Genomic DNA, 23,422 nt, shown 5'->3' on the forward strand with positions numbered 1-23,422 from the left:
ACCAGCAGGTACAGCACCCCTCTCTGCTCAGCCACCCCAACACTGTCAGCATCCCCACCACCACCCCTGGCAGATATGGCACAGGGCTGCAGCAAGCCTGAGCAAGCATCCCTGCCCTCACCTGGCTGACGCGTGCCCACCAAATCCAATTTCCAGAGAATTACCCAAATACTTGGCACCATCTTTTCCTCCTATTTCACCTCCTAGAAGCAAAGCTCCTCCCCAATTTCCAACCCCATCCCACCAGCACAGCAGCTCACCCCACGGCCAGGATTTGCCCCAGCCAAAAGCCCCACATGCCTGGTACAGAGCCAGGGGACATGGCAATGGGGGCTGGCTCAGCAGGTGCCCCGGGAGGGTCCCCACAGCCCAGCACAGCTCCCACTCACCCCCACAGGGCTGCAGATGGCTCCATGCAGCTGCTACTTCGACCCCTGGGTCTTCCACATCAAGTGGACAAGCACCACCCCGCCTCTACCACCCACCGCCATGCTCGCCCACAGTGCTGCTTCTCTGCTGGGTGCTGCCCTCTGGGGTGCTGGGGTCTGCATGACCCCCCCGGCCTGGGCAGCCCCACACACCCCCCAGGGCCAACGGCAGCACTTCACAGCCTCCAACCATCAGGGCAGAGCAGTGGCCCCAGCCCCTCTGCTGCTGCCCCCATCCAGCCCTGGCTACAAGCACATCCAGGGCCAGTTTGCACAGATCAACATCTCTGGCAGGGACACCCCCCACAGCAGCACCTCTGGGCAGGAACATCCCCCCAGGCACCCACCGCCCCACCAGCCCCTCTCCTGCCCCCCCCAACCAACCTCTGGGGGACCCAGCAGCCAACCTCACGCTGCCTGAGGAGGTGACTCTCCACAAGGCCCTGAGGCTCTTTGGCTGCTCCCTGGATGAGTCAGGGATCAGCCAGGAGGGTGCCAGCAGCAGCCCCACGCCTGGGGACCCTAGTGCCACTAGCACAGGCATCCCCCTCTGCAACTTCACTGCATTCACTCTGCCCGAGGAGCTGCTCAGCCCCAACTACAGAATCCAAGAGCACCGAGGCCATCCTGAACCTGGAGGAATTCAGCACCACGAGGCTGGAGCTGCAGGAGCCATGGGGGGGATGCGGGGATGGAGCTGCCAGGGGCCCAGCCTGCCATGGCAGGGTTGTAGGGCAAGAAGCAGGGGAAGAAGCCCCTGCCAAAGGCCCCCAGGAAGCACAGGGCTCTGGCAGGCAGCAGGGGGTGGCAGGGGATTAGAGGGGGAGGGAGTATTAGAGTGGGTGGGAGGGAAGAGAAGGAGATGGGGGGAGTGGGTGGTAGGTGAGTAGGGGTGGTGTGCTTTGGGGGTAGGTTGGGGCAGAAGGGCTTAGCATAGGTTTGTTGGTAGCTGTTCTTAGTTTGTTTCCATTAGAAGCTGTTTCTCTGAACTGCTGTGTGCCTGTGTGGGAGGGGGAAGGAGCACAGGGGCCACCAGGAAACAGCACCCACGAGATAAAAAAGTCCTGCTGAGCCCCAAATCACAGCCAGCAAGCCCCAAAGGGCACCAAGCCACACCCAGGGATGAGTCACTGCCAGCAGGGCAGGCAATGGCAGGGGGGACAGCATGGACACAGGCTTCCCCAGGGGAAGCAGCCCTTTGGTGGGGGAGCCAGGACAGACAGGTCCTTGCAGGACTCATGGACACAGACCCACGCAGAAAGCGGCACGGGGCCCTGGGGCAGGGACACAGCTCGGGGGCTGGGGAGGGCACAGACATACCCCAACAAGGGCTGCAAGGCCTGTCTTGAGCACAACCATCATCCCCTCCAGCAGGGACAGAGCTCACTAAAGGCCCTCAAAGCCAATCAAGACAATCACACCCTTCCTCGGTCCCACCTCACTCAGCTCCAGAGCCCAGGTTTGCCTCCCTCACACACCAAAATAACCCAAATCACCCCCAGAATGGTGAGGGAAGGAGCTGCAGGCCCAGCAGGGACCCCCCTCCCCTTCTTTGGCTCCACCGTGGGCAGCCGCAACACCAGGAAGGGTGGGGGGGAAGAAATATAATTTTAAAAACTCACTGCAGCAGCCAGAAAGTGCCTGGAAGATTCATCTCTCTTTATTGCCTATTTCCCATCAGAGATCCACAACCTGGGCCAGTGCAGCCAACAGCTACTTCAGGGAGCCATCTCAGCTTTGCAGGTAGGGCTTGCAGAAGGTGCGGGGTGAGGTCCCATCATAGCAGCCCCCAGCACCGGCAGTCGTAGAGGATAAGCCCCTTCCTTGGGGCAGTCCTGGTGATGCTGCTGGGGTGGTGGGAGCCCCTCTGGAACCTGTACAGGCACAGTCTCGGTGCCACCAGCACGGTATGGCGCAGCTCCTGGGGACACTGCTGCTCAGCATCTTGTCTTGCATGCTGACCTGCTCCAAGCATCATCATCATCCAAAAATGACTGTCACCTGCACTACCACTGCCCACAGCTCTCAGGGCCTACACAGTGTTATTCTGCTCGGTAGAAGAGGAAAAGAAAAAAAAGAAAAGTCCCCAAACCAAAACATAAAGGAGCCTCAGTGCTGGAGGATGAGATCTTCTCTCTCAGTGCTGCTGCTGAAGCCCTCGGTGCCATCAGAGCCATTGGGCAGGCGAAGCACCCCACCCCGCAGGCCAAGGGGCTCAGGCACCCGATTTCCTGCCAGGGAATTTCTGGGAAGAGGTGTGGCATCCAGAGCAGGGCTGCTGCTCCAGGGTGTCCAGGTATCCACCCTGCTCCCCCAGCCGCGGCTGTGGGGCTGCTCAGTGCTGGAGTAGAGGCCATAATAGCCACCGGTGCCCAAGCCCATCCCAAGCGGGGGGAAGACTTCACTGGTGAGGAGCGATCTTGTAAAGGTGTTGCTAGAGTCGCTGGGCTTGAAGTTGCTGCGTGGCCAGGTGGGTGCCAAGGGGTCCGTGTTTGGGAACAGGGACAGTGATGTTGGAGCACTGTCTGACTCCAGAGAGCTGCAGAGCAGGGAGTCCCCGATGCCATAGGGGAAGGTCGTGGCCTCTGCCTGCGCCTTCCAATCCGGCTGGTCCCCCAGCTTCTCTGCCACCTCTCTCTTGTTCCCACGTTTCTTCTTGGAGCCCTTCCCACAGAGCCAGACCACCCTGATGCCCTCACCACCTGGGTGGCTTTGGCAGCCAAGGTGCTCAAAGGCCCTGCAGGTGCTCTCCAGGCTTTCGTACTCCACCAGCGCACAGCGCTTGCTCAGCAGCTCAGGGAAGCGTGACGTGTATTTCCACACATCTGAGGGCAGCTTGCAGCCCGGCCGCAGGATGCGGATGGATGCAATGGCACCAAAGGGGCTGAACATACTCGATATGTTATCAATGAAGTTCTTCTGGAGCAGCAGCATCATATCCTGCTCCTGGGGCCGCAGCTCCCAGGCCAGCAGCACTTTGCTGGGGGGGATGCTCAGCAGGGACTCAGGGACAGGGACCCGCCGCCTCACTTTGGTGCCCTCCTTGTTCACTTCCAGCAGCTCCGAGAACTGCAGGGCATAGAGTGTGAGCCGCCAGTCATGCGTCAGGTATTTCACCTGTGGGAGAAAGGGAGCCACTGTGTCCCCATGAGTCTCCCCAGGCAGGGACCACCCTAAACCCATCATCCAGGCAGGCTACAACCCTATCAACCTGAAGTCATGGCAAGGCAGCATCGCCCTTTCACATGAGCATGTTCGGATCTGCAGCAGGTGGTCTCCAGTGCCCCCTGGATTGCAGCAACAAGTTGCCGCTTCCCAGTACCTCACACCACCAGCACTTCACTGCAGTTTTTTGGTTAAGGGATGGTCTCTCCCAAAGCAGCCCGGGGGGACAACAGGCAGAAGAGGCAAATCCAGCACTGAGGACTGTTCACTGCTTCCCCAGCCACCCTCCCTGGTTGGAGAACTGCTGCAGCACATCAAGGGCAGGGAGCAGAGCCCAGCTCTGCACCACCAGCACTTCACTGGGACACAGACAGCCTGAGGGGAACCTGGACCTCCCCATACACCCCACCAGAGACAGCTAGAGCACACCCAGACACCCTCCACCCAAAGGCCCTTTCCCACCCCAGCTGGCAGGTGCCATGGGCTGCCTACCTTCTTGAAGGATGTCAGCAGTTTGATGCTGACAAAGCCCATCTTGTTCTTCTGGACATGTTTCAGAAGGAAACCATCCTTGGCCAGGTTCTCATCAGAAAGGTAGAACTCCACCTGGGACACAATCCTCTGGACCAGCTGCGGGTCAGGGGTGGAATAGTTGCAGTCCAAAAGATCAGCCCCCAAAACATCACTCGCATCAGAGAAGCTCCTGGAAGAGCAGCAGAGACAGGGGTGTGAGTTGGTGGCCTTCGGGATGCGCAGCACTGCCTGGTCTCAGCTACAACAGTGCTGATGGCAGAGACACCGCAGAGACCCAGGGCCATCAGCTACAGGGGAGCAATGCCAGCCTGCACCCCACAAGCCTCCTGGCACTGGGAGCATCGGTGCCAGACCATGAACCCAAATCCATCCCAGAAAAGGGACATATTCCCTTGGGGACAAACACACGGCAAGAGCAGGGCTTCAGCCCCCCCACACATCCCAGTGGCCACGTACCCATTGAAACTTCTTAAGAAGTCCTCCTGGCTGAGCAGGGCAAGCGAGCGGCTCTGCAGTGGAAGGAGATGCTGTGCTGGGAAGGAACTCCTTTGTTCCAGCTGAGGGGTGCCACAGCTGGGCTGGGAACTGAGCCCTGAGGCCACTCCAAAACTATGTGATGACATTGTCCTTCACCTGGGACATTACAAAGGAGAAGCACAGTGCTAGGAGGCTTCCCAACTGCAGCCAGCCCCAGGGCAGAGCCATGCTCTGGGCTGCAGCCCCCAGCCCAGGGATGGGGGAAGCAGAGGCAGCTTGTTGCTGTGCCCTTACCTGCTTAGCAGTGCTGGGAAGAGTAGAAAGAACTGGCTTTACGTCCCAGAGACCTGCAAGCAGCAGGCCCCAAACCTTCCCTCCTCCAAACTAAGGCTCCTAAAAGACAAAGTGAAAAGAAGAAAGGCAAAGCCCTTAGAGCACCCAAGCTGCTGGCTTATAAAGGCAGCCACTCAGAATGAGCTCCAGCAGGCAGTTATGGGCCTGCCCCCTCAGACCCACCAGGCTCCAGGTGAAACCTGTCTGCAGGTTAAATGGCCCCAGCTCAGCCCCGGGAGCAGCCATGATTGCTAAGCCAGGCCAGGTGGGCAGGGGAGGGGCAGAGGCACTGATACCAGTTCCAGTACAGGTACCTGGTGGTGCTCAGCAGGGTGGTGAACTGCTGCCATGAGGCATCTTGATCTGTGTCTCAGTTTCTGTCTTGTGCAGAGACAGTAACAGTGATATGGAGGTGGAAGGAGGATTCAGTCCAGGGCACTGTTTGGGCTCCTGGTGCTGCCAGAGTGACAGGCAAAGGTCTTTCTTCCTGCAGAAATATTCCTCATCCCAATGAGAGGGAGCAGAAGAGCCCCAAGAACAGGGTCAAGCCCTGGGAAGGGCACAGGCCCCCTGGGAGGGGGTGACACTGTGAGGCAGGATGGCTCATAGCTTCAGTATGAGATGGGGAAGGAGGCCTGGGATGAAACTCATCCCTGATGCTTGACCCCCCACCATTGGCAGCGTGGAGATGGGGACACGGCTGTCAGAGCAGCGGGGGCTTGGGCAGGCAGGGTGGCCGTGCCAGGCTGAGGGCGATGCCAGGGCATGGTGGGCTGCCCAGGAGGCTGAGAACCGGAGCTGCCCATCTGTGCAGGCATGGAGTTTAGCTGATGTTGCTCTGTGGCCACAGGGACCAGCCAAGGGCTCGCCACGCATCCACCCTGAGCTCTCAGAACAACTTGTCACCAGACTGGCAGCATCTCCCATGCGGGCAGCCTGGTCCCCGGCTGCAGCACTGCAGTCTCCCCTGCCCGAACACCCTGCCCCAGCCATGCAGGGCTGTTGCCGATGAATCCCTGGGCTGTGCTGCACTGTCCAGCTCAAAGCTCGTCCTTCTGGGATGAGTCCCAGGGACCAGCAATGCCGAACCTCTTCTGGGGTGTCACAAACCCCTGTTTTCCCTGGGGGTGGTGCACTTGGTGTCACCCCTGTACCACCTCCTGGCTCTCTCTGCTGGTTGGGAACTGTGTGTTGGTGAGATGGTGGGTGGAAGAGAAAGTCCTGGGGTGAGAGGTGGCCTGCCTGGCAGGGGAGCTGGCAACAGCCACGGTCCCTGAAGGGTGGTGGCACTTGGTGGTAGGGGACAATGAGGGCACACCTCACCTGAATTTGCAAAGGGTGGCAGGACACTACAGGGCCGAACTCCACCCCCCCATCTACGTTGTCTCTAGACTGGAAGTACCTGCTGCTGCCAACCAGCCTTTGCCCACGCGCGGGCACGGCCTGTCCCTGGCAGGCAGCAAGGGGCCGCGCAGGCAGCCCCGCTTCCCCCATTCTTTGCTGGGGTCCCATTGCCGAGCCCAGCAGCTCCCCAGCCTGCCAGCCCAGCCCTGCAGCAACGCTCGCGCCGGAGTCTCTGCAGGGATTTGCCCCCCGGGGAGGGGCGATGGAGCCAGCAGCGAGCCGAACGGGGCCGTGGGCGCGTTCTAACGGCAGCATTCTGAGCTGCGCTTCGCTTTCCACCTGCAGCCGGGTACGCTTGGGGTCAGGAGGTGCTGCTCTGCTCCCCAGGGGGAAATAAGCCCTTTGTTCCAGCCCTGAGAGCTGGTATCCAAAGGAAGGTTCAGGCTGGTCCAGCCATCCCCGCAAGACGGGATAATCCAGAGGGGGAGGCTGATGGTAGATCTTCCCCTTCCCAAGGGGTGAGAGCAGGAATGACCTGTCAGCCGGCACATCCCTGTCTCACTGCTCCCATCCTCCACAGTTAGTCTGGAAGCATAATTAGAAAATGCTTCTTGTGGCCCCGTGCAGAGCAGCAGCCTGACCTTTCAGACACTTCTCCCCTCCGTGAACTTTGGTGTAATGGGCATATTACCCCTGCAAACCGGCTGCTCTTTTGTGGTGAATCTGCCTCCCTGCAGACACCGGATCCCTGGCCAAAAGTGCTTTAACTGGACTGCAGTGGGCAGATCCTGCATCTCCCCCTGACACTGTAAGGCTGCAGCATCTGCCTGACATCTCCTTTCAGTGATTAAAGAAGAAATGGGACCACAACAATCATTGTACAGGCCTGAGCATTTGATACGTGTTTATTGCTATTCAGGTTTAGCTGGGAATTTTGTGCATATTGGGTTTAGGTGGTTACCCAGGCTCCTTGCACGGTGCTGCAGAGCTCCAGAGCATCTCGTTTGCACGTCCGTGGTAAGCAGAAGGTGGCCGGGTTTGGTCGGTAGCGGCTGCAAAGAAGAGCCAATGCGCCAGCTGAAGTTAATATCACGCTCAGTGGGAGCAGGGGAGTTTAAGACTTGATTGCTCCGTTGTTTTTTTAGACCATCTGATCCCATTGGCAGGATCTGAAGTGCAGACTCTGACCCAGAGAGTATTCCTTGTCGTTATTTACAAATGAATCCAGCTTTCTCACTTGTCTCCTGCTACTTTGATATGAGACATTTACAGACAAACATCACCCCGACAGACAACAGCACGGGACAGTAAGAGGGAAAGATGTGCCACTACACACACCTTCTTTTCACTTTCCACTAGCAATATTTTTCCAAGTGTCACAGCTACCTTAGTACCATTCGGAACGAGTAAATAATATATTTGGATAGAATATGCTCTGATATGCAAATGTACACGAGGCCCCTGGAAAAGCTCACATCAAATACTTTATCATTAGAAATAAAAATAATAAAAGCTATTTATGACACGGCCTTTATTCACAGAAAGATTTGCCCCAGGGCTTTGTTTTTGCAGTTTGGCTCGATGACAGATTCCCCCCCACACCTCTGCCCTGTAGTCCACATCAGCCCAGACCCCCAGGACACAGAAAGGGAGAATAAAACCCTGCTGGGGCAGAAGCTCCCCCAGCTCAGCCCCGCTGGAGCCGCCACCGCAACGACCCTGCAGGAGAAGGCAAAGTGATACAGCAAGGGGAAACGCCACCATAGTGTTGAGCCCCTTGCTGCTACATGGGACAGGCTGGTTTATTTCATCAGAGTCTGTGCAACAGGCACGGCTGCGCTGGCTGGCCCAGAGCAGGGGGAAGCGGGCACACCAGCCCACCCTAAGGCACTGCAGTTGCATACCCTCACCCACCTCCGGACGCAGCCCTGCAGGCAGCTGCAACCTACCTTTAGCAGGACATCAAGCAAGAATTTGACAAAACCCAGGACGCAGGACCAGCTCCCCTCTGCCTGGGTATCCTGGTGAGGGTGGGGGTTGCCCGGGCAATTGCCCAAGGGCATCAGAGCGCAGGGGGCAACGAACACGCTTTGCGACCAGCCGCCGCTTCCTCAGAGTGCTTTGGTATCTTGTGTTGGCCTGACAGTGTCCCAGGAGCATTCGTGGATCAGCAAGGAAAAAACCCAGCTGGGGAGACACGGGAGCAGGTGGGAACACTGGTCCTGTAGTCCCAGAGCGAGCACATGTCAGTCCCAGAGCACGTACGTGTCAGTCCCGAAGCGTGTGCGTGCACCGCCCCACTGGGACCAGACAGATGTGCAGCCCGGAGCCCTTTCCCAGGCAGGTACAAGAGAGACCAACTGTCCCGTGCTCCCTGGCATGAGTGATTTGGCAAAGTCAGAGCCAGGACAGCTTGTCTTGAAAGGCTGGAGGAGAAGGGTCAAGTATTTTTCCTTCTTCTTGGGCACTGATTGGGTCAAGTTTGTATCACAGTGAAGTCTGAGCAGTGGGGAAGAAACCCAAACCACCTTCCCTGAAAGAGAAAGCGTTGTTTGCCTGCCTCGCTCAGGCTGGAGAGGACAGCCGCTCCCAGCCAGGCACGTCCGATCCACTGCTGACCACGGAGGTGTCCATCACTCGGTAGCAGACTCTGGACCTTCGCCGTCCAGCCAGCAGTCATGCCAAAGGAAAGCAGGTGGACAAACCAGCCCCGTCACACCACCCGCCCGCGACACCACCAGAGCCCATCCCCAAACACAAGTAAACATAAAGAGAAACTAAGAGGCACTAATAATGCAGATATGGGGAGACTCAGGCTTGCGACCGTCAAACCTGGCTCCAGATGTCTTCGTCCAGCTGGAGAAAAGCCAAGTCCCCATTTCAGACCTCCTGCAGCGAGTAGCCGGGGTCGCTGCGTTCCCGTTTCACCAGCGGCTCCCCCATGCTCCGGGAGGCTGTCCCCACCTCGCTGCCCAGGTCACTAATGTCATCTGTAAAGGACAGGTCTCGGCATGAGAACGGCGACCGGAGGGGAAGAGGTTCTTTCTCCTAACAGAGCAGGGTGGAGGAGCCAGCACGAGGTTCCCCCTCCCACAGTGATTCAACCCTGACCCAGCAGGATTCCCCTTGAGGGAGAGGAGGTACCTTTGTCCAGCAGTGTTGGAGACAGAGATGTGAGGTCACCAAACTGAAAGACAAAGGAATTACAAGGTGAGTGAGGCTTATGGAGACCAGACCTGAAGTTGGCATCTATTTCCAAGCAATTTTAACAAGCAGCCTAAGTGCTCCAGAGGAACCACGAGCATCAGCAGTGCCGGCGGTGAAAAGCAGAAAGCAAAACCAACCAAATATTTTGGGGAAAAGTCTGCTGCTGGCATTGAAACCTCTGGGCAAACACCACACACAACAATCCAGGGCAGGATGGAGCTCTGGAATGAAGGGAGAAATTTTTCTGTCTGCCATGTGTCATGGTTTCAGCTGGGATAGAGTTAATTTTCTTCACTCTAGCTGGTATAGTGCTGTGCTTTGAAATTAGCATCTGTTGAGATAACACACAGATGTTTGGGCTGCTGCTGGGCAGCGCTTGTACTAGTCAAGGACATGTCTAGCCTCCCATGCTCTGCTGGGTGCACAAGAAGCCGGGAGGGGAGGGGGCACAGCTAAGAGAGCGGATTCAAACTGACCAAAGGGATATTCCATATCATGTAACGTCATGCCCAGTATGCTACCTGGGAGGGGCTGGCCGGGGGAGGGAGGCAGCAATCGCGGCTCGGGGACAGGCAGCGTCGGTCGGCGGGTGGCGAGCGGTTGTATCGTTCGTGTTTCTGCGTTTTTGTTCCCTGTTTTCCCTTTCCTTCCTTTTCCCTTTTATTATTTTAGCATTACTGTCATTATTATCATAATCATTTATCATCATCATTTTATTGTAGTTATTAAACTGTGCTTATCTCAACCCACAAGTTCTTTTGCTCGTCCGATTCTCTTCCCCATCCCACAGGGGTGGGGGGGGGGTGAGCGAGTGGCTGTGTGGTGTTCAGTTGCCAGCTGAGGCTGAACCACGACAGTCTATTTTTGGCGCCCAACGTGGGGCACGAAGGGTTTGAGATAATAACAGTTGCTGGTCACAGCATTGATTCATCTGCTCGCAGTATTAGTTTGTCCAGTCTTTACCATGCTGATTGTAAAGTACATGTTAAATCTTGCTGTTGGTTCTGTCAGTTGGCTGTGCTCTGCAGTGATTGGGGATGTTTTGCCTAGGAGACTTGTTATTAAAACACTGGCCTTGACTGTTATCGGTTATTTAGGTCTTGCATGGAAGCCGTTACTGTACTTCAGGTACCACCTCATGGAGGCAATTAGCAATTATACCTCCTCCTCTGAGAGGTTTTTTATGGAGGAAATACAGAATGGCACCGTAGCTGCCATCTTATGTAATGTCTCCTCCCTCATTACAACAACTTTTCAGTATCTTGAACATCCTTGTGTAGTTAAGATACATCTGTTGATATTGCTTTGGCAGGTGGTATCAGATCTGTCTAAGGTTAGTAAGCAAGTTAAGAATATAATCCAGAGATCTGTCCCAAGGCTCGATAGCTATGCGTGGCAGGGTATGTGGGAAAGTATGGGCAAATGCCTAAGACGGTGGGCACCCCTCGTGGTGTGGGACTTCACCCCTGAACAAGTGCAGAATCCTGAAAAATTAGTAGAACATTTGGAGGAAGTATGTTGTCACCCTGGCAATTCCAGAGAGATACAAATCACTGCCATGTGCCGGGCTCTGGCTTATGCCTATCCAGCCCTATTTAACACTATTCAGTACCCCCAAGGGAAAGAGAAGGGAGCTACTCCAACCCCCGTGACAAGTACTGCGGCCACCCAAACCCCCACGACAGACACTGCAGCTACTCCAACCCCAGCGACGAGCACTGTGGCCACCCAACACGCCACGACAGATACTGCAGCTGCTCCAACCCCGGTGACGAGCACGGCGGCCACTCAAACCCCCATGACAGGCACTGCAGCTACTCAAACCCCAGTGCCAAGCGTTGCAGCTAAACTAGAGGACCAACCTGTGCCAGTATCAGTCGCCCGTATACGCAAGAAGAAATCATGGAAGAGAAGGTCAACTCGTTTAGAAAGAGATTACGATGAACCAGGGCCATCACGAGAAGAGGAGGAGGAGGAGGAACCATGTGTACAAGAAACGGAAACTACCCGATCTCTATCCTTGAGTGAGTTGTGGGATATACGGAAAGATTTCGGGCGTCATTCAGGTGAGCACGTTATCACCTGGCTGCTCCGATGCTGGGATAATGGGGCCAGTAGTTTGGAATTAGAGGGGAAGGAAGCCAAACAACTGGGATCCCTCTCTAGGGAAGGGGGCATTGATAAAGCAATTGGAAAAGGAACACAAGCCCTCAGCCTCTGGAGGCGGCTCCTGGCCGCGGTGAGAGAGAGGTATCCCTTCAAAGAAGATATTGTATTTCGCCTAGGAAAATGGACGACCATGGAGAAAGGCATTCAGCATCTAAGGGAATTAGCCGTGCTTGAGGTGGTTTATGGTGACCTGGATGATCAACGGTCATCCAAAGATCCAGATGAAGCCGAGCGCACACGACCCATGTGGCGGAAGTTTGTACGGAGCGCACCATCCTCGTATGCAACCTCATTGGCAGTGATGTCCTGGAAAGGTGACGAGACACCAACGGTGGCTGAGTTGATTGATAGACTCCGGGAATATGAAGCGAATCTCTCTTCCTCGCTCGTCTCTGCTGTTGAGAAACTGTCCCGAGAGTTCCAGCAACTCAAAGAAGATATGTCCTACTCCCCACCAGTACGGACCAGTATCTCAGCCATTAGGAGTAATCGTCCCTTGGCTCAAGAGAAGGGATACACACGATGGGGCACCCTATGGTTTTACCTGCGTGATCACGGAGAGGACATGAAGAAGTGGGATGGAAAACCTACCTCAGCCTTAGAGGCGTGGGTACGTGAGCTGCAAGGGAGAACAATTACTCAGGGGAGTTTCTCCAGGAGAGCTGCTGCCCCAGTTTCCCGTAAGCAATTCTCCAGACAGAGGAGCAGAAGTACTGATGGCCTGACTGATCTTAACAGAGACACCCGTGATTCATATTTACCGGAAGTGAGTTGTGACTGCCATGATCAGGACTAGAGGGGCCCTGCCTCCAGCCAGGTGGAGGAAAGGGATAACCGGGTTTACTGGACTGTGTGGATCCGATGGCCTGGCACATCCGACCCACAGGAGTATAAAGCTTTAGTGGACACAGGCGCACAGTGCACCTTAATGCCATCAAACTATATAGGGGCAGAACCCATCAGCATTGCTGGAGTGACAGGGGGATCCCAAGAGCTAACTGTATTGGAGGCCAAAGTGAGTCTGACCGGGAATGAGTGGCAAAAGCACCCCATTGTGACTGGCCCAGAGGCTCCGTGCATCCTTGGCATAGACTGCCTCAGGAGAGGGTATTTCAAGGACCCAAAAGGTTACAAGTGGGCATTTGGTGTAGCCACCTTGGAGACGGCGGATATTAAACAGCTGTCTACCTTGCCCGGTCTCTCGAAGGACCCTTCTGTTGTGGGGTTGCTGAAGGTCAAAGAACAACAGGTGCCGATCGCCACCACAACAGTGCACCGACGGCAATATCGCACCAACAGAGACTCTCTGATCCCCATCCATGAACTCATTCACCAACTGAGGAGCCAAGGAGTCATCAGTAAAACCCACTCACCCTTTAACAGTCCCATATGGCCAGTGCGGAAGTCTAATGGAGAGTGGAGACTAACAGTAGACTATCGTGGCCTGAATGAAGTCACTCCACCGTTGAGTGCTGCTGTGCCAGACATGCTAGAACTTCAATACGAACTGGAGTCCAAGGCAGCCAAGCGGTATGCCACAACTGATATTGCTAATGCATTCTTCTCAATCCCTCTGGCAGCAGAGTGCAGGCCACAGTTTGCTTTCACATGGAGGGGCGTCCAGTACACCTGGAATCGACTGCCCCAGGGGTGGAAACACAGTCCTACCATTTGCCATGGACTGATCCATAATGCTTTGGAACAAGGTGGAGCTCCCGAACACCTACAATACATTGATGACATCATTGTGTGGGGCAACACAGCGGGAGAAGTTTTTGAGAAAGGAAAGGAAATAGTTCAAATCCTCCTGAAAGCTGGTTTCGCCATAAAACAAAGTAAAGTTAAGGGACCTGCACGAGAAATCCAGTTCTTGGGAATAAAATGGCAAGATGGATGTCGTCAGATCCCAATGGATGTGATCAACAAAATAGCAGCCATGTCTCCACCAACTAGCAAAAAGGAAACACAAGCTTTCTTGGGCATTGTGGGTTTTTGGAGAATGCATATTCCCAATTACAGTCTGATCGTAAGCCCTCTCTATCAAGTGACCCGGAAGAAGAATGATTTCAAATGGGGCCCTGAGCAATGACAAGCCTTTGAACAGATTAAACGAGAAATAGTTCATGCAGTAGCTCTTGGGCCAGTCCGGGCAGGACAAGATGTAAAACATGTGCTCTACACTGCAGCCGGGGAGAATGGCCCTACCTGGAGCCTCTGGCAGAAAGCACATGGGGAGACCCGGGGTCGACCCCTAGGGTTTTGGAGTCGGGGATACAGAGGGTCCGAAGCCCGCTATACTCCAACTGAAAAAGAGATATTGGCAGCATATGAAGGGGTCCGAGCTGCTTCAGAAGTGGTTGGTACTGAGGCACAGTTGCTCCTGGCACCCCGACTGCCAGTGCTGGGCTGGATGTTCAAAGGAAACGTCCCCTCTACACACCATGCAACTGATGCTACGTGGAGTAAATGGGTTGCACTGATCACCCAGCAGGCTCGAGTAGGAAACCCCAGTCGCCCAGGAATCTTGGAAGTGATTATGGACTGGCCAGAAGGCAAAGATTTTGGAATATCACCAGAGGAGGAGGTGACACGTGCTGAAGAAGCCCCACCCTATAACACACTGCCAGAAAAGGAGAAGCAATATGCCCTGTTCACTGATGGGTCCTGTCGCCTTGTGGGAAAGCACCGGAGATGGAAGGCTGCTGTATGGAGTCCTACACGACAAGTAGCAGAAACTGCTGAAGGAGAAGGTGAATCGAGCCAGTTTGCAGAGGTAAAGGCCATCCAGCTGGCCTTAGACATTGCTGAACGGGAAGAGTGGCCAGTGCTCTGTCTCTATACTGACTCCTGGATGGTGGCAAATGCCCTGTGGGGCTGGCTGCAGCAGTGGAAGCAAAGCAACTGGCAGCGCAGAGGCAAACCCATCTGGGCTGTCACACTGTGGCAAGATATTGCTGCCCGGGTAGAGAACCTGGTTGTAAAGGTACGGCATGTGGATGCTCACGTCCCCAAGAGTCGGGCCACTGAAGAACATCGGAACAACCAGCAGGTGGATCAGGCTGCCAAGATTGAAGTGGCTGAGGTGGATCTGGACTGGCAGCATAAGGGTGAACTATTTCTAGCTCAGTGGGCCCATGACACCTCAGGCCATCAAGGGAGAGATGCAACATACAGGTGGGCTCGTGATCGAGGGGTGGACTTGACCATGGACGTTATTGCGCAGGTTATCCACGAATGTGAAACATGGGCTGCAATCAAGCAAGCGAAGCGGGTAAAGCCTCTGTGGTATGGGGGACGATGGCTGAAATATAAATATGGGAAGGCCTGGCAGATTGACTATATCACACTCCCACAGACCCGCCAAGGCAAGCGCCATGTTCTCACCATGGTAGAAGCAACCACAGGCTGGCTGGAAACATATCCTGTCCCCCACGCCACTGCCCGGAACACTATCCTGGGTCTTGAAAAACAAGTGCTGTGGCGACATGGCACCCCAGAGAGAATTGAGTCAGACAATGGGACTCATTTCCGAAATAGCCTCATAGACACCTGGGCCAAAGAGCACGGTATTGAGTGCGTGTATCACATCCCCTATCACGCACCAGCCTCTGGGAAAACTGAACGGTACAATGGACTGTTAAAAACTACACTGAGAGCAACGGGGGGTGGGACATTCAAGCACTGGGATACACATTTAGCAAAAGCCACCTGGTTAGTCAACACAAGGGGATCTGCCAGGCGAGCTGGCCCTGCCCAATCAGAATCCTTACGTACTGTGGAAGGGGATGGAGTCCCTGTAGTGCACATAAAAAATATGCTGGGCAAGACAGTCTGGGTTATTCCTGCTTCCAGCAGAGGCAAACCCACTCGTGGGATTGCGTTTGCTCGAGGACCTGGGTGCACTTGGTGGGTGATGCGGGAGGATGGAGGAGTTCGGTGTGTACCTCAGGGGGATTTAATTTTGGGTGAAAACAGCCAATGAACTGAATAATATGCTGTTAATTGCTATATGATGTTGTATGTCATCACTACTATGGTTGCATCAATGGAATGTTATCATGGTGGGAATCTCCCGATTAATAATAGTAGCAAATGAACTTTCAATGGAACCGAGCAAAGTGCAGCAGTGAGAGAACAAGAACTACCAGTGCAGCGGTGATGGAACAAGGACTGACATGCAACAATCTGACCCCACACACACCGCCTCTCTGAAGGACCCTTACAAGAGATGAAATCCAAAGTCATGGACTAAATGAACTCAATGGACATTTCACAGGCATTCTACAGGGGTGTTCCATAGACTAGTGGAATGATAAATGAAAATCTGTATATATATATATATATATATATAGTTAAAGGATGAGAAGATGGATAGGGATTACTGAATTTGTACTGAATAGTATGGGACCTGAGCATGATGTCAATGATATGGAATAAGGGGTGGATAATGTCATGGTTTCAGCTGGGATAGAGTTAATTTTCTTCACTCTAGCTGGTATAGTGCTGTGCTTTGAAATTAGCATCTGTTGAGATAACACACAGATGTTTAGGCTGTTGCTGGGCAGCGCTTATACTAGTCAAGGACATGTCTAGCCTCCCATGCTCTGCTGGGTGCACAAGAAGCCGGGAGGGGAGGGGGCACAGCTAAGAGAGCAGATTCAAACTGACCAAAGGGATATTCCATATCATGTAACGTCATGCCCAGTATGCTACCTGGGAGGGGCTGGCCGGGGGAGGGAGGGAGCAATCGCGGCTCGGGGACGGGCAGCGTCGGTCGGCGGGTGGCGAGCGGTTGTATCGTTCGTGTTTCTGCATTTTTTTCCTGTTTTCCCTTTCCTTCCTTTTCCCTTTTATTATATTAACATTACTGTCATTATTATCATAATCATTTATCATCATCATTTTATTGTAGTTATTAAACTGTGCTTATCTCAACCCACAAGTTCTTTTGCTCGTCCGATTCTCTTCCCCATCCCACAGGGGTGGGGGGGGGGTGAGCGAGCGGCTGTGTGGTGTTCAGTTGCCAGCTGAGGCTGAACCACGACACCATGTCAGGGCCAAGTGCTGTCACAGACTGAAGGATGGTGCCTTTTCTCCAGCCCTCTGCATTCGTCGGGCAGCTGCTCAGGCATGCCAGCTATTCCCCTCTCCTGGGGCTCTACCATCACTCTACCCTGTGCAACTCTGTGCAAAGCCTTTGCATTTGTGTCAGGGAAGTGCTTTGCCTTGCAAGGCCGCCATGTCAAGTGTAACCAGAGAGCTGGGGATATATTGGGTTCTGGAGATGTGTTGTCTCCCTCTATGATGAGGTCTGAAACACTAAATTGCTATAACAATAGTGTTGAAAAGTCATGCAAAGTTGGGCAGCGGAAGGAACTGAGGAGAGCAGGAGTTAAAAAGTGAGCGATGGAAATGGAAGGACACGATTCATCCTCTTTTGCTGGGAAGAATCAGCCTCCTCCTGGAGAACAGAAATACTGCAACAGTTTAAAGGCGGCAAAACCTGACGGATGAAAGCCTCCCACAGCTAGGTTTTGCTGGAAGCCACTCTCTGCCTTTCATGTTCCTTCAATATCAATAAAGACAGAGGTTTTGCAGGGAACAGTGGGAACTTGCAGCGCTGCTGACTTGGGGCAACAGCCTAATGGGGGTGGGGGGGAAGCGACAGGCACGCAGTTGATTTGCCTGGCTCCCCTACATGAGCTCCAGGGAAGGAAGAAAACAGTTATGAGCTTCAAGGAGCGAATGAGATCAGTTTTAACTAACAGTAGTTTCTATATTGCTATCACAAGTTGATCAGGGCCTTTTAAATCTAGGCATTTTTCAGAGGGAAAGAGTAGAAGTGACCTCAGCTAGGCAGGACAGGACCTGCCTGCAAGCCAGGCACTGGATTTACTGTCTGATTTGTTAAAAGAAAACCCCAATCCCCGCCCCCCCCCCAACACAAACAACCCACCATTTCTCTTCCTCAAGTCAAAGACAGAGAGGGGGGCTGACTGTGCATGTAACTGGAGCTTGCAGAGGCCTGAGCAAGTTCCGTGAACAGTACCACCGAAAGTTGCAGGGAAAGTAACTTTTGGAACTTTTTTTGCTTGGTTTAGTTTTTTTGATGGGTCTTTGCCCTGGCAGGAATCCCGCCATCAGGGTTGGTGCCCACAGGTAACGGAGAGAAGTGGGGAGATCCTTTCCTTCCCTCCTCCAGGCCGCCAAAGGCCAGCTGATGCTCAACTGCCCCAAAACCCACCAGCTCAGCTATTAGCAAGCCAGGATGGAAGGGGCTCAAGGAGCTGGATTCTTGTGTCAGGCACTCAAAAAACTCAGTACCTGCTTCGGCAATTATGGCTATAAAAACACGTTCAGGACACAGTGCTGTTTGTGAAACACACGTGTCCCAACCTCTTAAAGAGCTGCTTAGTGTGGGTTTGTTTCTAGGGAATTAACAATTCTCACCTCTCCCGTTACAGCAATCGGCATCTCCCCTGTTGCCTGGGCAACACGGTGCTCTACCAGATAAAACATGTATTCATCATAGAGCAGGCGAATCAGGTGGAAGGAACCAAAGCTGGCAGCACTGCGCAAGGTGAGGTCACGGATCACCATGGAGCTGGAAAACGGCCGGGAAACAAAATATTTGGGTTGTGTTTTATACTTGCATCACGGCTAATGTGAATTCTTGACCCTGAAGGCACTGTGGGACACAGTGCTCTGTTCCTACCTCGAACCCAAGAGTATCAAAGCACTTTCAGAAATTAGCCCTATCCCCCTCCTGAAAGGATACAGGAGACACAAAGCTCCCTTCTGTACCAGGGCAGAGCAACAGTTAACCAGAGTTGCACGGGAGTAAAGAACTTGGCCTTGGCTTTCCAAGGAGCTATTTACGTGCCGTGAGCCCGATGCAGAAATATCTCCAAAATGAGAAAGAAAATGTACCTATAGAAAGACCATTTCAACAAGAACTGTCTGGCTGCCTTGGGGAAGCTGGGACTGCCCTCGTGATGCTTCAGGACTTGAGTAACAACATTATCCAGCCAGCTAGCCCACTGGTCCAGAGAACTCTGCTGCTGCAGAGTGAGCTTGAAATCCTGCTCCAGCTTCTGTACCATGCCTTCCTCGCACTGGCACACCCACGAGGCTTGCTCCTGCTCGGGAAGAAGGGCTGACAGTTACTCATGCCAAGCCTGCACAGTTGGTCCATCCCAACCTAAGAATTCAGCCGCATTTCTAGTAGACAAGGACCCCAGACCAGCTCTGAATCATGTCTCCTCCGAGCTGTCCTGACCACAATATTATTATTAGAACTATATTATTGTTGGTAGCACTACTTCTTACAGAAGTTCCTTAGTACCTTCTCCACTACTCACAGTGAGATGGCAGACTTACCTGGGAAAGTAACACCCAAACCGTTAAATTGTTCATTTAATTGCTTTTTAGTACTGGCAATAAGATGCTGGTTACCAGCAGACAACCTCATTAGAGACTCCCAGTTCTAGACAACACGACCGAGGAGCAGATACCGTAAGTTACCTGCACGTTGGTGAAGTCGACCCGATTGAGATCGCTGAGCATCTGGTTTATCTGGGAAGTGTTCTGCAGCACCGCACGGGCGGCCTGAGCCAGGTGGTTCAGCGATGTGTATCTCCGTAACGTCTGCGCAAAGGCACTCACTACCCCCACCTGCAAAACAGCAACGCAGGGTTCTGCGAGCAGGAGGCCACGGGGCTGGAAGGCAAACTCTTCTCAATGCTGAGCTCAAGCACACAGTGTACATCAGCTGGGATAACCTGCACAGTCCCACCCACGCTGCTGTCCAAAGCATACCTGAGTGCTCCAGAGCAGCACTTTTGCAGCATCTATCATGTCTTGCAAACCAGCCTCTGCATTTCTTTTCTTTAAACTAAGAGGTTTCCACACTCTGCCTCTAGCAGTGACCGGCAAGGTGAGAACAGGCTGCAAGAATCCATGGCTTCAGGAGAGGGGCAGTAGGAGCCTTAGGTTCAATCTCTGCAATGCCATTCAGTCCATGAGGTGTCCTGCACTTTTTAGTAGGACAGCTTCATCCCATGCAGAGATTTTCTTCCAGAAAGCTTATCTGCAATCCCGGGACATGGGAACGGCTCAATGGACAGAGCACCATCAGCCTCTGGTACAAAGGGATTGCCCTGCCTGTCCTCCCACTCCTTGCTGATTTGGGTTGATAATTATTCATTATATCGTGCTAGTCTGGAGTACATGTGGCCAAACCCCAGCAGTGATTTCCAGTCCCTGTGGAAAACTGCAACACACACACACTCAGTTCCTATCCCTGACCTGCCCCGTGCTCCCTCTGCTTACCTTGGCCTGGACAATCTCGGGGGGAAATTCACTCATTGCGTTCATCAGCCACCCTTCCAAACTCTTGGCAAAATTACGAATTGCTTGTGTAAGCGTGCCTGCAAAGAAGTCTGCAGAGTTAGAAAAGCTGCTCCATGTCATCTTCAACACCACTTTCTAGCTGAGAGCTGCTGTGGAAAGCACAGCCGCTGATCTGGGTAGCTGTGAGCTCAACTTAGCGTCAGGGAAACCAGCTGGGTCCTGAGATGCACTCAAACTTTTCTTCTTATTCTCTAATGTTGTTACTCAAACTTTTCTTACCCTTACTCTTCTCATTTTTATTCTTACTCTTATTCTCATTTTCTTATTCTTTCTTATCCTTTTCTTATCCATAGTCCTTCTGAGCATTTTCCAAAGGGTAAAATATGCTCTTTAAAGACACCCATGTGCCCCAGCATGGAGACTGTCAGTCTCAGAGGGACATGGCTTTCCAGAGCTGTCGTTGAGGCCTCGGGGAGGCTGACGCACGCGCTTCACTGAGGAGGAGCCCAATCAGACAGAAAACCCTCAATATCCCATCGCTAATCTCCCAAACGAAAGTTGACCCCAGATTTCCAGGAGGTGCAGTAGGGGACAGGATGGTTCTACATAAACAAAGATACGATCTCCAAGGAAACATCTCACAAGGATTAGCCGCGCTTCACTGTGCATTAAGCTTATGCCTTTACCTTGACTCCTAGCCAATGTCAGGAGAAGTGATATGCAATCAACCAAACTTTAAAAAGCATGGGAATTTCCAGGGGTCACAAAGTACCACTGACGTAGAGCAACACGGCAGGAGAAGTTCTGCTGTTGCCATAATATTTTAGCTTGTATTCAAACCAAAAACCTCTAAGTCAGCTTTTACAATGGAAACCTTTGTGGCAAGCAGTAGCCAGACCGAGTGAGTCACGGATCGCTGCTTGTCATGCGCAACATCCCGTGACTCAGCCCAGCGAGGAGCAGGAGCCGAGCTGGAGTTGGGACCACCCGTGTCCTCCCAGCCACGCCGCAGGATACTCACTGGGCACCGGCCTGAGCACGTTTGGGATGAGAATCTCCACCAGGGCCTGGTACAGGATGTGATCACAGTCTCTCATCCATTTGAGGATGGGTTCGTATTTGCACAGAGTGATCAGCTGATTTCTTGGGAGGGTCCCTTCGTGTTCTTCATCGCTGTGGGAGGATGAGGAGGGAGGCAGCGTTAGCAGCAGGTTTGCATTCAGGGCATTCACCCTTCCTCTTGATTTCTAACCCCGGTTTTCAGCAGAAAAAAAGCTATTCATGTTTCTTTCAAAAGGAAACATTTGATCGTTTGTACAAGTCTTTGCCAACTCTGCAAGCACCTCTCTGTCCACGGGGTGAGAGCCCTGACCACAGCTTTCCCTCAAATCCCTAGCAACCAGTGCTTGGCCTTCGCTTCTTCCAGCTTTAGCTTGAGTTGCCTTTCACACACTCATGTTCATGTATACCTGGGCATTGTACTTCACTACAGTTGTTTCAGCAAGCAAAGGCTTAGCTGGTTCTTCCTCACGGACCCAGCTCTTTCCAAAACCTTCACACTCTCTCCTCTGCCCTCAACCTCCTCACCTGTAGCAGCGGGGACAAAATGTTTGCGGCGAATGGTTTTTGAGGAGATTAGCCAGTGTTGACAGATCCTACAAATGGTTTTGAGGTGTTTAACACCTTCAAATGCTGAATGTTTTCAGAAGGAAAAAGATTTTGTGTTTTGATGAGAACAGCGCATATTGTCTCTTAACTGAATGAGGTCGATCAAGCTGGCGTTATTTTCACTTTATAGGGGTATGGAAACTTTTTCTGCATGATTAAGGCATAAGCTATTTGGTTAAACTGCAAGCAGAGAAAATTTAAGCCTTAAGCACTGCCAGAGCATCAAAGCAGAGCTGCTAAGACACTGTGGTGGGAACTGGGAATTTGCACTGGACTTTCCCCATGCGTTACATCAAAACCATTAAAGCCAAGCCTTGGACACAGTATAAAGCGGCACTTACAGCCTCTGCCCGAGTGGTTTTTGTAAATGACCTCCACAAGCATACTCCTTGAACACTCACACAGAGAAACTGTCCATCAAGTACCTAAACTTTCTGTTAAGTGGAACCATATTCTGCACTTTATCATTGTCATGGTTTTAGCTGGGATAGAGTTAATTTTCTTCACTCTAGCTGGTATAGTGCTGTGCTTTGAAATTAGCATGGAAAAAAAAAACCTGTTGAGATAACACAGAGATGTTTTAGGCTGCTGCTGGGCAGCGCTTGTACTAGTCAAGGACATTTCTAGCCTCCCATGCTCTGCCGGGTGCACAAGAAGCCGGGAGGGGAGGGGGCACAGCTAAGAGAGCGGATTCAAACTGACCAAAGGGATATTCCATATCATGTAACGTCATGCCCAGTATGCTACCTGGGAGGGGCTGGCCGGGGGAGGGAGGGAGCAATCGCAGCTCGGGGACGGGCAGCGTCGGTCGGCGGGTGGCGAGCGGTTGTATCGTTCGTGTTTCTGTGGGGTTTTTTTCTTTTTTTTCCTTCCTTTTCCATTTTATTATATTAACATTATTGTCATTATTATCATAATCATTATTATTATTATTATCATTTTATTGTAGTTATTAAACTGTGCTTATCTCAACCCACAAGTTCTTTTGCTCGTCCGATTCTCTTCCCCATCCCACAGGGGGGGGGGGGGGTGAGCGAGTGGCTGTGTGGTGTTCAGTTGCCAGCTGAGGCTGAACCACGACAGTCTATTTTTGGCGCCCAACGTGGGGCACGAAGGGTTTGAGATAATAACAGTTGCTGGTCACAGCATTGATTCATCTGCTCGCAGTATTAGTTTGTCCAGTCTTTACCATGCTGATTGTAAAGTACATGTTAAATCTTGCTGTTGGTTTTGTCAGCTTGCTGTGCTCTGCAGTGATTGGGGATGTTTTGCCTAGGAGACTTGTTATTAAAACACTGGCCTTGACTGTTATCGGTTATTTAGGTCTTGCATGGAAGCCGTTACTGTACTTCAGGTACCACCTCATGGAGGCAATTAGCAATTATACCTCCTCCTCTGAGAGGTTTTTTATGGAGGAAATACAGAATGGCACCGTAGCTACCATCTTATGTAATGTCTCCTCCTTCATTACAACAACTTTTCCGTATCTTGAACATCCTTGGGTAGTCAAAATACATCTGTTGATATTGCTTTGGCAGGTGGTATCAGATCTGTCTAAGGTTAATAAGCAAGTTAAGAATATAATCCAGAGATCTGTCCCAAGGCTCGATAGCTATGCGTGGCAGGGTATGTGGGAAAGTATGGGCAAATGCCTAAGACGGTGGGCACCCCCTGTGGTGTGGGACTTCACCCCTGAACAAGTGCAGAATCCTGAAAAATTAGTAGAACATTTGGAGGAAGTATGT

At 52.7% G+C, this 23,422-nt stretch overlaps 2 protein-coding genes across 6 annotated transcripts in view; both read right to left on the reverse strand.

Moving 5' to 3' along the window:
* Positions 1-2,537: 2,537 nt before the first annotated feature.
* LOC135316456 (la-related protein 6-like) lies at positions 2,538-4,750 on the reverse strand. The gene is made up of 3 exons (XM_064469906.1): positions 4,584-4,750; positions 4,086-4,296; positions 2,538-3,545 (listed from the first exon to the last, which is right to left on the reverse strand). Exons 1-3 carry the CDS (start codon positions 4,748-4,750, stop codon positions 2,538-2,540), a joined length of 1,386 nt encoding a protein of 461 aa, XP_064325976.1.
* Positions 4,751-7,188: 2,438 nt separating this feature from the next.
* The window catches only part of RFX2 (regulatory factor X2), an 89,170-nt gene continuing 72,936 nt past the window's right edge, over positions 7,189-23,422 (reverse strand). For all 5 annotated transcript variants that reach the window (XM_064469397.1, XM_064469396.1, XM_064469395.1 and 2 more), the window contains 7 exons: positions 21,031-21,182; positions 19,989-20,086; positions 19,182-19,331; positions 18,588-18,796; positions 18,108-18,261; positions 9,426-9,468; positions 7,189-9,271 (listed from right to left, as the gene is read on the reverse strand). In XM_064469397.1, coding sequence (XP_064325467.1) covers positions 9,162-9,271; positions 9,426-9,468; positions 18,108-18,261; positions 18,588-18,796; positions 19,182-19,331; positions 19,989-20,086; positions 21,031-21,182 — 916 coding nt within the window. In that variant the 3' untranslated portion in view covers positions 7,189-9,161. The remainder of the gene's footprint in view (positions 9,272-9,425; positions 9,469-18,107; positions 18,262-18,587; positions 18,797-19,181; positions 19,332-19,988; positions 20,087-21,030; positions 21,183-23,422) is intronic.

This window comes from Phalacrocorax carbo, chromosome 19 (genome assembly GCF_963921805.1).
Source record: "Phalacrocorax carbo chromosome 19, bPhaCar2.1, whole genome shotgun sequence".
NCBI classification, from domain to species: domain Eukaryota; kingdom Metazoa; phylum Chordata; class Aves; order Suliformes; family Phalacrocoracidae; genus Phalacrocorax; species Phalacrocorax carbo.

Coding starts and splice junctions, on each gene's coding strand:
- LOC135316456 (XM_064469906.1), bottom strand. CDS start 4,750: ATGTCATCACATAGTTTTGGAGTGGCCTCAGGGCTCAGTTCCCAGCCC. Junction 4,297..4,583: donor TTCTTAAGAAGTTTCAATGG/GTACGTGGCCAC, acceptor CTGCTCTTCCAG/GAGCTTCTCTGATGCGAGTG. Junction 3,546..4,085: donor TGCTGACATCCTTCAAGAAG/GTAGGCAGCCCA, acceptor TTTCTCCCACAG/GTGAAATACCTGACGCATGA.